We start from the raw sequence: 11510 nt of genomic DNA on the forward strand, positions 1-11510 counted from the left end.
GATTATGGGAGGGTTATATGGGGGGTTATATGGGGGGGTATATGGGGGGGGGATATGGGGAGGGTTATATGGGGGGGTTATATGGGGGGGATATGGGGAGGGTTATATGGGGGGGGTATATGGTGGGGGGTATATGGGGGGGTTATATGGGGGGGATATGGGGTGGGGTATATGGGGGGGAGGTTATGGGGGGAGTGTATGGGGAGAGGGGTATATGGGGGGTGGTATATAGGGGGGGATATGGGGAGGGTTTATATGGGGGGTTATATGGGGGGGGTATATGGGGGGGATATGGGGAGGGTTATATGGGGGGGAGGTTTATGGGGGTGGTGTATGGGGAGAGGGGTATATGGGGGGTGGTATATGGGGTGGGGATATGGGGAGGGTTATATGGTGGGGGGTATATGGGGGGTATATGGGGGGGTTATGGGGTGGGGGGTTATATGGGGGGGTTATATGGGGGGGGTATATGGGGGGGGATATAGGGGAGGGTTATATGGGGGGGGTTATATGGGGGGGGTGTATGGGGAGGGGTTATGGGGGGGGCTTTATGGGAGGGTTATATGGGGGGGTTATATGGGGGGGGATATGGGGAGGGTTATATGGGGGGGTTATATGGGGGGGGATATGGGGAGGGTTATATGGGGGGGTTATATGGGGGGGGTATATGGGGGGGGGATATGGGGGGGTTTATATGGGGGGGGGTTATGTGGGGGGGGGGTTATATGGGGGAGGTTATGGGGGGGGGGGTTATATGGGGGGATATGGGGGGGGGGATATGGGGGGGGTTTATGTGGGTGGGGGGTTATATGGGGGGGATTTTGGGGGGGGGTATATGGGGGGGGTGTATGGGGGGTGTATGGGGAGGGGTTATGGGGGGGGCTTTATGGGGGGGGTTATGGGGTGGGGGATATGGGGAGGGTTATATGGGGGGTTATATGGTGGGGGGTATATGGGGGGGGATATGGGGAGGGTTATATGGGGGGGTTATATGTTGGGGGATATGGGGGTGGGGTATATGGGGGGAGGGTTATGGGGGGGGTGTATGGGGAGAGGGGTATATGGGGGGTGGTATATAGGGGGGGATATGGGGAGGGTTATATGGGGGGGTTATATGGGGCGGGGGTGTATGGGGAGGGGTTATGGGGGGGGCTTTATGGGGGGGGTTATATCGGGGGGGGTATATGGGGGGGTTATGTGGGTGGGGGGGTATATGGAGGGGATTATGGGGGGGTACGGGGTGGGGCGGGGTTGTATGGGAGGGTATATGGGGGGGGTTATGGGGTGGGGGTGGTATATGGAGGGGGATATGGGGAGGGTTATATGGGGCGGGGGTTTATATGGGGGGGGGATATGGGGAGGGTTATATGGGGGGGTTATATGGGGGGGGATATGGGGAGGGTTATATGGGGGGGTTATATGGGGGGGGGTATATGGGGGGGGGATATGGGGAGGGTTATATGGGGGGGGTTAATGGGGGGGGTGTATGGGGAGGGCTTATGGGGGGGCTTTATGGGAGGGGTTATATGGGGGGGTATATGGGGGGGGATATGGGGAGGGTTATATGGGGGGGTTTATATGGGGGGCGGTATATGGGGGGGGTTGTATGGGGAGGGTTATATGGGGGGGGTTATATGGGGGGGGATATGGGGAGGGTTATATGGGGGGGTTATATGGGGGGGGATATGGGGGAGGGTTATATGGGGGGTTATATGGGGGGGGATATGGGGAGGGTATATGGGGGGGGTTATATGGGGGGGATATGGGGAGGGTTTATACTGGGGGGGTATATGGGGGGGTTATATGGGGGGTATATGGGGGGTTATATGGGGGGCATATGGGGGGGTGTATGGGGGGGTATATGGGTGGGGTATATGGGGGGGAGGTTATGGGGGGGTGTATGGGGGAGGAGGGGTATATGGGGGGCGATATATGGGGGGGGATATATGGTGGGGGGTATATGGGGGGGTTATATGGTGGGGGGTTATATGGGGGGGATATGGGGGGGTATATGGGGGGGTGTATGGGGGGTGGTATATGGGGGGGATATGGGGAGGGTTATATGGGGGGGGTTATATGGGGGGGGATATGTGGAGGGTATATGGGGGGTTCATATGGTGGGGTTCCTATGGGGGGTATATGGGGAGTTTAGGGGTGGGGGGGTTATATGGGGGGGGGTATATGGGGAGGGTTATATTGGGGAGGGTTATATGGGGGGGGTTATATGGGGGGGGTATATGGGGAGGGTTATAATGGGGGGGTTATATGTGGGGGGTATATGGGGGGAGTATATGGGGGGGGTGTATGGGGGGTTATATGGGGGGGTATATGGGGGGGTTATGGGGTGGGGAGGGTTTATGGGGGGGTATATGGGGGGGTAATGGGGTGGGGGGGATTGTATGGGGGGGTATATGGGGGGGGTTATGGCGGGGGGGGGGTATATGGAGGGGGTTATGGGGAGGGGGGGGTGTCGGGGGGGTATATGGGGGGGTTATGGGGTGGGGGGGGATTTAGGGGGGTATATGGGGGGGTTATGGGGTGGGGGGGGTATATGGGAGGGGGTTATGGGGAGGGTTATATGGGGGGGGTTATATGGGGGGAGTTATATGGGGGGGTTATATGGGGGGGGGTATATGGAGGGGGGTTATGGGGGGGGTTTGTGAGTGGGGGGGTTATATGGGAGGGTATATGGGGGGTTGTATGGGGGGGTATATGGGGGGGAGGTTATGGGGGGGAGTTATGGGGGTGGGTTATAGGGGAGGTTATATTGGGGGGTATATGGGAGTTAATGGGGGGGGATATGGGGGGGTTATGTGGGTGGGGGAGTATATGGGGGGGTATATGGAGGGGTTATGGTGCGCTGGGGGGTATATGGGAGGGGTATATGGGGGGGTTATGTGGGTGGGGGGGTTATAGGGGGGGTATATGGGGGGGTTATATTGGGGGGTTTATGGAGTGGGTTTATAGGGGGGCGGTTATATGAGGGGGGTTATTGGAGGGTATATGGGCGGGGGTTATGTGGGGGGTTATGGTGGTGGGGGAGGGGGCTTTTGGGGGGGTTTATGGGTGGGGGGGGCTGGGGGGGGTTTGGAGGTTAAACGAGTGGGAAGGGGGCGTAATCGGTGGGTAATCGGGACGTTGGGGGGGCAATAGGGGGTAATATAGGGGGGTTATATGTGGGGGGTTATATGAGTGGGGCTGTTTGGGGGGGTTTATGGTGTGGAGGGGGTTGTGGGGGGCCCAATGGTGGGGGGGTTATGTGCGGGGCTGTGGGGTGTGCGGGGGGGGGCCACTAGCCCGAAGTCCCCCCACAAAGCCAGGGCTTCGTGGTTTACCAAGATGGCCGACCAAGGCACCAAGATGCCGCCATGGGACCAAAATGGCCGCCAGGAGACCTGCTGGCCAATCAGGCGACCCGGTTGGCCTCCACGTGACCCCTTTCCGCCTATAGGGTGCGTTCTGGGGCATGGTATCGGCGGGCCTCGCCCTTGGGGGCCTGGAGCGGATGTCCGAGTTCGCCATGGGGACGAAACGACGCCCCCCCCCCCCCCAAAAAAACCCCCCCCCCGTCGGTCAGGCCGGAAGTGGGGGAAACCGGAAATAGTACCGGAAGTAGCTGGACGGGCGCGACGGCACCGGAAGTGCCGTCGCTTTCACCGGACAGCAGCTTCTTCCGGCACCGGAAGCGGCTCTTCCGGACCCGAAATCATGGGCGTCGGTTAGCGGAAGTGTCGAGGTGGAGTACGGGAGACCGGAAGTGGGTCGGCGTGGGGGCGGGGCGCTGCCGGACTTCCTGTGCGGCCTGCACTACCTGCACTTCGCCGCCTCCTCTTCGTGGCCACGTGCGCCATCGCCGTCGCTGTCTCCCTCTGCCACTCCCCCATCCCGCGGCGACACGTGAGTGCGGGACCCATAGGGACACACAGGGGCACATAGGGACCCCATAGGACACGTACAGACCCCATAGGGACACATAGAGAGAGACACCATAGGGACACACAGGGACACATAGGGACCCCATAGGACGCATAGGGACCCAAGAGACCCCATAGGGACCCCGCAGGGACACATAGGGATCCCATAGGAGCACATAGAGATCCCATAGGGGCACATACAGACCCATAGGGCACATAGAGAGAGACCCGTAGGGACACACAGCGGACACATAGGAGGCCCCATAGGGGCACATAGGGACCCCATAGGGACACAGAGAGAGGCCCATAGGGACACACAGGGGCCAATAGGGACCCCATAGGGACACATACAGACCCCATAGGGGCACATAGAGAGAGACCCCGTAGGGACACACGGGGACACATAGGGACCCCATAGGGGCATGTAGGGACCCATAGGGACGCATAGAGAGAGACCCCATAGGGACACCCAGGGGACACATAGGGACCCCATTAGGGGCACATAGAGACCCCATAGGGACCCACAGGGACACATAGGGATCCCATAGGAGCACATAGAGATCCCATAGGGGCACATAGGTGCACCCATAGAGACCCCATAGGGAACCCACAGGGACAAATAGAGACCCCATAGGGACATGTACAGACCCCCTAGGAGCACATAGAGAGAGACCCCATATGGGACACACAGGGACACATAGGACCCCATAGGGACACCAGAGAGAGGCCCCATAGGGACTCATAGGGGCACATAGAGACCCCATAGGGACACGCAGGGACACATAGAGACCCCATAGGGACACAGAGAGAGAGACCCAAAGAGACCCCGCAGGGACACATAGAAACCCCATAGGGACCCATGAGACCCCACAGGGACACGTAGGATACATAGAGACCCATAGGGACAAGTAGGTAGGGCAACATAGGAACCTAGTAGGGCCCCAGAGAGACCCCATAGTGACACATAAAGACCCCATAGAGACCCCATAGGGACACACGGGAGACATAGGGACACACGGGGAGACATAGGGGACACATAGAGAACCCTAGGGACCACATAGGGACACATAGAGACCCATAGCGACACATAGGGACCCCACAGGGACAAATACAGACCCCGTAAGGGCACATAGGGACCCCATAGGGAACACAGAGAGATGAACCCCATAGGGACACATAGGGACCCCATAGAGACCCCACAGCAGCCCCTAGAGCTCCCATGAAGCCCCATACAAACCCCATAGAGCCTCATAGTGCCCCATAGAGACCACAGCAGCCCCATAGAGCTCCAACAAGCCCATAGAACCCCATAGAGCCCCACAGTGCCCCATAAGACCCCACAGAGCCCCATTAAAGCTCCCATGAAGCCCCATAGAAACCCCTAGAGCCCATAGTGCCCCATAGAGAACCCCACAGAGCCCCACAGTGCCCATAGAAACCCCACAGAGCCCCATAGAGCTCCCATCAAGCCCCATAGAAAACCCCTTAGAGCCCATATGTGCCCCATAGAGACCCCACAGAGCCCCACAGTGCCCCATCAGAAACCCCACAGAGCCCCATAGAGCTCCCATCAAGCCCCATAGAACCCCTTAGAGCCCATAGTGCCCCATAGAGACCCCACAGAGCCTCATAGTGCCCCATAGAGACCCCACAGAGCCCCATTAGAGCTCCCAACAAACCCCATAGAAACCCCATAGAGCCTCATAGTGCCCCATAGAGACCCACAGAGCCCCACAGTGCCCCATAGAGACCCCACAGAGCCCATAGAGCTCCCATCAAGCCTCATAGAAACCCATAGAGCCATAGTGCCCCATAAGACCCCACAGAGCCCCATAAAGCTCCCATGAAGCCCCATAGAAACCCCATAGAGCCGCATAGTGCCCCATAAGACCCCACAGAGCCCATAAAGCTCCCATGAAGCCCCATAGAAACCCCATAGAGCCGCATAGTGCCCCATAGAGACCCCACAGAGCCCCACAGTGCCCCATAGAAAACCCCCACAGAGCCCCATAGAGCTCCCATCAAGCCCCATAGAAACCCCATAGAGCCCCATAGTGCCCCATGAGACCCCACAGAGCCCCACAGTGCCCATATAGAGACCCACAGAGCCCATAGAGCTCCCATCAAGCCCCATAGAAACCCCATAGAGCCCATAGTGCCCCATAGACCCCACAGAGCCCATAAGCTCCCATGAAGCCCCATAGAAACCCCATAGAGCCGCATAGTGCCCCATAGAGACCCCACAGAGCCCCACAGTGCCCAATAGAAACCCCACAGAGCCCATAGAGCTCCATCAAGACCCATAGAAGAAAACCCCATAGAGCCCCATAGTGCCATTGAGACCCCACAGAGCCCCACAGTGCCCCATAGAGACCCCACAGAGCCCCATAGAGCTCCCATCAAGCCCCATAGCAAAACCCCATAGACGCATAGTGCCCATAAGACCCCACAGAGCCCCATAGAGCTCCCAACAAACCCCATAGAAACCCCATAGAGCCTCATAGTGCCCATAAAGACCCCACAGAGCCCCTAGAGCTCCCATCAAGCCCCATAGAAACCCCATAGAGCCGCATAGTGCCCCATACGAACCACAGAGCCCCATAAAGCTCCCATGAAGCCCCATAGAAACCCCATAGAGCCGCATAGTGCCCCATAGAGACCCCCACAGAGCCCCACAGTGCCCCATAGAAACCCCACAGAGCCCCATAGAGCTCCCATCAAGCCCCCATAGAAACCCCTTAGAGCCCATAGTGCCCCATAAGACCCCACAGAGCCCCATAAAGCTCCCATGAAGCCCCATAGAGACCCCATAGAGCCTCATAGTGCCCCATAGAGACCCCACAGAGCCCCACAGTGCCCCATAGAAACCCCACAGAGCCCCATAGAGCTCCCATCAAACCCCATAGAAACCCCTTAGAGCCCATAGTGCCCCATAAAGACCCCACAGAGCCCCATAGAGATCCCATAGAGCCCCATAGAAACCCCATAGAGCCCCATAGTGCCCATTGAGATCCCACAGAGCCCCATAGAGCCCCACAGACGGTGCCGTGTCCCCACAGCTGCACCGTTTGGTGTTCAGCCTCCGGCACAGCCGTGAACCCCGAGATGACCTCGATAGGGACAGCAGCAGAGATGGAGATGTGCAGTTATGGGGTGAGGACATTGGGGGGCAGTGGGGGCAGGGGGGGCTGTGGGGACAGAATGGGGGCAATGGGGACGGAATGGGGGCAATGGGGACGGAATGGGGGCAGTGGGGACACAATGGGGGCAATGGGGAAAGAATGGGGCAATGGGGACGGAATGGGGGCAATGGGGACAGAATGGGGGCAGTGGGGACAGAATGGGGGCAATGGGGACGGAATGGGGGCAGTGTGGACAGAATGGGGGCAGTGGGGAAAGAATGGGGGCAATGGGGACGGAATGGGGGCAGTGGGGACAGAATGGGGGCAATGGGGACGGAATGGGGGCAATGGGGACGGAATGGGGCAATGGGGACGGAATGGGGGGCAGTGGGACGGAATGGGGGCAGTGGGGACGGAATGGGGGCAATGGGGACGGAATGGGGGCAGTGGGGACAGAATGGGGGCAATGGGGAAAGAATGGGGGCAGTGGGGACAGAATGGGGGCAATGGGGACGGAATGGGGGCAGTGGGGAAAGAATGGGGGCAATGGGGACGGAATGGGGGCAATGGGGACAGAATGGGGGCAATGGGGACACAATGGGGGCAATGGGGACGGAATGGGGGCAATGGGGACGGAATGGGGGCAATGGGGACAGAATGGGGGCAGTGGGGGACACAATGGGGGCAATGGGGAAAGAATGGGGGCAATGGGGACGGAATGGGGTCAATGGGGACGGAATGGGGGCAATGGGGAAAGAATGGGGGCAGTGGGGAAAGAATGGGGGCAATGGGGAGAAAGGGAGGATTTGGGAAGAAATGAGGGAAGTGGGGGGAAAAGGGCAGAATGAGGGAAATCGGGGGAAAAGGGGGGAAGAGTTGGGAAAGGAATGGGGGAAATTGGGGGAAAGAATGAGGAAAATTTGGGGGAAAATGGGGAAAATTTGGGGGAAAACGGGGGAATTTAGGGGGAAAGAAAAAGGGGAATTTGGAAAAAATGGGGTAATTCAAGGGGGAAAAGGGGGGGGTTGTAGGAAATCGGGGAAAGGGGGGAAAAGTTGGGGAAGGAATGGGGGAAATTGGGGGAAAAATGGGGAAAATTTGGGGGGAAATGGCAGAATTTGGGAGAAAACGGGAATTTAGGGGAAAGAAAAAGGGGAATTTGGAAAAAATGGGGTAATTAAGGGGGAAAGGGGGGGATTGCAGGAAATCGGGAAAAGCGGGGGAAAGTTGAGATGGAATGGTGGAATTTGGGGGAAAAATGGGGGAAAATTTGGGGGAAAATGGAGGAATTTGGGGGAACTTCAGGGAAATGGGGGAATTTAGGGGGAAAGAAAAGGGGGAATTTGGGAAAAATGTGGGAGAAAAGGGAGAATTGGGGGAAATCGGGGAAAATGGGGGAAGTGTTGGGGAAGGGATGAGGGAATTTGGGGGAAAATGGGGAAAATTTGGGGGAACTTTGGGAAGAAATGGGGTCGGGGCAATGGGGACACAATGGGGGCAATGGGGACATTCCTACAGGGGTTGAAGTGAAGCCGAGCAGCCAAGGGGCGGAGCCAACCAGCGAGGGGGAGGAGCAACATGTCGAGGGGGCGGAGCCAAGCACCAAAGGGGCGGAGCCAAGAACTCAAGGGGTGGAGCCTCGTGCACAAGGGGCGGAGCCAAGCAACCAAGGGGCGGAGCAAGGAAGCCAATGGGAGGAGCCACATCGCCAGGGGGCGGGGCCTCCCAGCCAAGGGGCGGGGCTTGATGACCAAGGGGGCGTGGCCGAGCCTTTGGCCCCGCCCCCTGAAGACCATCTATGGGTCCGGGTGGTCAACATCAATGCCATCATCATGATGGCGGTCGCCATCTTCCTTTGGGGGTATTTTGCCTGATTGGCCCCCCGAAATCCCCCAAATTTGACCCAAAATGGCCCCAGATTGCCATACACGCTTCACAGCATCAGATCTATCCATTATTCGCCCCCAAAATGGCCCCAAAGTGCGCCAAAATGGCCCCAACCGACCCCAAATGACCCCATAATGACCCCAGATGGCCCAAATTGCCATCAACCCTACAGAACATCGAATCTATCCCATAATATCCCCCGTTATTCTCCCCGAAAATGACTCAAAATGGCCCAATGGTGACCTCAAAAATGATGGGAATGTCACAAAAGTGCCCCAGAATGGCCCCAAATGATCCCCAAAATGGCTTCAAATTCCCATAAATCCTCCAGAACGTCACGTCTATCCCATAATATTCCCATTATTGTCCCTAAATGGCCCATTGACCCAAAATGATGCAAAATGGCCCAAAACGATCCCAAAATGACCCCAAAATGACCCCAAATGGCCCCTAATAGCCATAAATTCTCCAGAGCATCGAATCTATCCCATAATATCCCCTGTTATTCACCCCCAAGATCACCAATTCTGCCCCAAATCCTCACTTTTTGCCCCCAAACCCCCCATTCTACCCCAAAATCATCCATTTTTTGCCACCAAACCCTCATTTGGTGCCCCAAAATTGCCAATTTTTGCCCCAAAGCCCCCATTCCACCCCAAAACCACCCATTTTTGCCCCAAACCTCCCATTCTACCCCCAAATCACCCATTTTTGCCCCCAAATCACCCTTTTTTTTGCCCCCAACCCCCCATTCTACCCCCAAATCACCATTTCCCCCCAGAACTCTCATCTTTTGCCCCAAAACCACCCATTTTTGCCCCAAACCTTCCATTCTACCCGAAAATCACCCATTTTTGCCCCCAAATCACCCATTTTTGCCCCCAAACCCCCCATTCTACCCTAAAATCACCATTTTTTGCCCCAAATCATCCATTTTTGCCCCAAACCCCCGTTCTACCCCAAAATCATCCATTTTTGCCCCTAAGTCACCCATTCTCGCCCAAAATCACCATTTTCTGCCCCCAAACCCCCCATTCTACCCCAAAATCACCCATTTTTTGCCCCAAAACCACCCATTTTTGCCCCAAACCTCCCATTCTTCCCCAAAATCACCCATTTTTGCCCCAAATCACCCATTTTTTTGCCCCCAAGTCCCCCATTCTACCCCCAAATCATCCATTTTTGCCCCCAAATCACCCATTTTTGCCCCCCAACCCCCCATTCTACCCCCAAATCACCATTTCCCCCCCTGAACTCTCATCTTTTGCCCCAAAACCACCCATTTTTGCCCCAAACCTTCCATTCTACCCCAAAATCACCATTTTTTGCCCCCAAATCACCCATTTTTGCCCCCAAACCCCCCATTCTATTACCCCCAAATCACCATTTTTTGCCCCCAAATCACCCATTTTTCCCCCAAACCCCCCATTCTACCCCAAAATCATCCATTTTTTGCCCCTAAGTCACCCATTCTCACCCAAAATCACCCATTTTTGCCCCCAAACCCCCCCTTCTACCCCAAAATCACCCATTTTTGCCCCCAAACCTCCCCTTCTACCCCATAATCATCCATTTTTGCCCCCAAATCCCCAATTCTACCCCAAAATCACCCATTTTTGCCCCCAAATCCCCAATTCTACCCCAAAATCACCCATTTTTGCCCCCAAATCACCCATTCTCACCCCATATCACCATTTTCTGCCCCCAAATCCTCATTTGTGTCCCTCAAATCACCCATTTTTGCCCCCAAAGCCCCCATTCTACCCCAAAATCACCATTTTTTCCCCCAGAACTCTCATCTTTTGCCCCAAAACCACCCATTTTTGCCCCAAACCTCCCATTCTACCCCAAAATCACCCATTTTTGCCCCCAAATCACCCTTTTTTTTTGCCCCCAACCCCCCATTCTACCCCAAAATCACCATTTCCCCCCAGAACTCTCATCTTTTGCCCCAAAACCACCCATTTTTGCCCCAAAGCCCCCATTCTACCCCAAAATCACCCATTTTTGCCCCCAAATCACCCTTTTTTTTTTGCCCCCAACCCCCCATTCTACCCCCAAATCATCAATTTTTGCCACCAAACCCTCATTTGGTGCCCCAAAATCGCCAATTTTTGCCCCAAAGCCCCCATTCTACCCCCAAATCATCCATTTTTGCCCCCAAAGCCCCTATTCTACCCCCAAATCATCCATTTCCCCCCCAGAACTCTCATCTTTTGCTCCAAAATCATCCATTTTTGCCCCCAAATCCTCATTTTTTGCCCCCAAACCATCCATGTTTGCTCCCAAACCCCCATTCTACCCCAAAATCACCATTTTTTGCCCCCAAATCACCCATTTTTCCCCCAAACCCCCCATTCTACCCCAAAATCATCCATTTTTGCCCCCAAATCACCCATTTTTGCCCCCCAACCCCCCATTCTACCCCCAAATCACCCTTTTTTTGCCCCAACCCCCCCATTCTTTAACAAAAACATACATTTTGCCCCACAAATCCTCATTTTTGGCCCAAAGTCCCCCTTTTTTCCCTCAAACCCCTCATTCTATCCCAAAATCACCCATTTTTTTTGCCCCCAAACCCTCATTT

General features: G+C 56.0%; 1 protein-coding gene across 1 annotated transcript; it reads left to right on the plus strand.

Annotated features, from left to right (window-relative positions):
- Positions 1–3466: 3466 nt before the first annotated feature.
- Positions 3467–9261, plus strand: LOC124417583 (sodium/nucleoside cotransporter-like). The gene is made up of 4 exons (XM_046906223.1): positions 3467–3577; positions 3724–3897; positions 6974–7067; positions 8555–9261. Exons 1-4 carry the CDS (start codon positions 3467–3469, stop codon positions 8908–8910), a joined length of 735 nt encoding a protein of 244 aa, XP_046762179.1. The 3' UTR covers positions 8911–9261.
- The last annotated feature ends 2249 nt before the right edge of the window (positions 9262–11510 follow it).

The sequence above is a fragment of the Gallus gallus genome, unplaced genomic scaffold, assembly GCF_016699485.2.
Source record: "Gallus gallus isolate bGalGal1 unplaced genomic scaffold, bGalGal1.mat.broiler.GRCg7b scaffold_102, whole genome shotgun sequence".
NCBI classification, from domain to species: domain Eukaryota; kingdom Metazoa; phylum Chordata; class Aves; order Galliformes; family Phasianidae; genus Gallus; species Gallus gallus.

Excerpts from the sequence above, each read along its gene's own strand:
- LOC124417583 (XM_046906223.1), top strand. The coding sequence starts at position 3,467 with ATGGTATCGGCGGGCCTCGCCCTTGGGGGCCTGGAGCGGATGTCCGAG. Across the intron at positions 3,578-3,723 it reads ACCCCCCCCCCGTCGGTCAG|CGGAAGTGTCGAGGTGGAGT; the intron begins GCCGGAAGTGGG and ends GGCGTCGGTTAG. Across the intron at positions 7,068-8,554 it reads TGGAGATGTGCAGTTATGGG|GGGTTGAAGTGAAGCCGAGC; the intron begins GTGAGGACATTG and ends ACATTCCTACAG.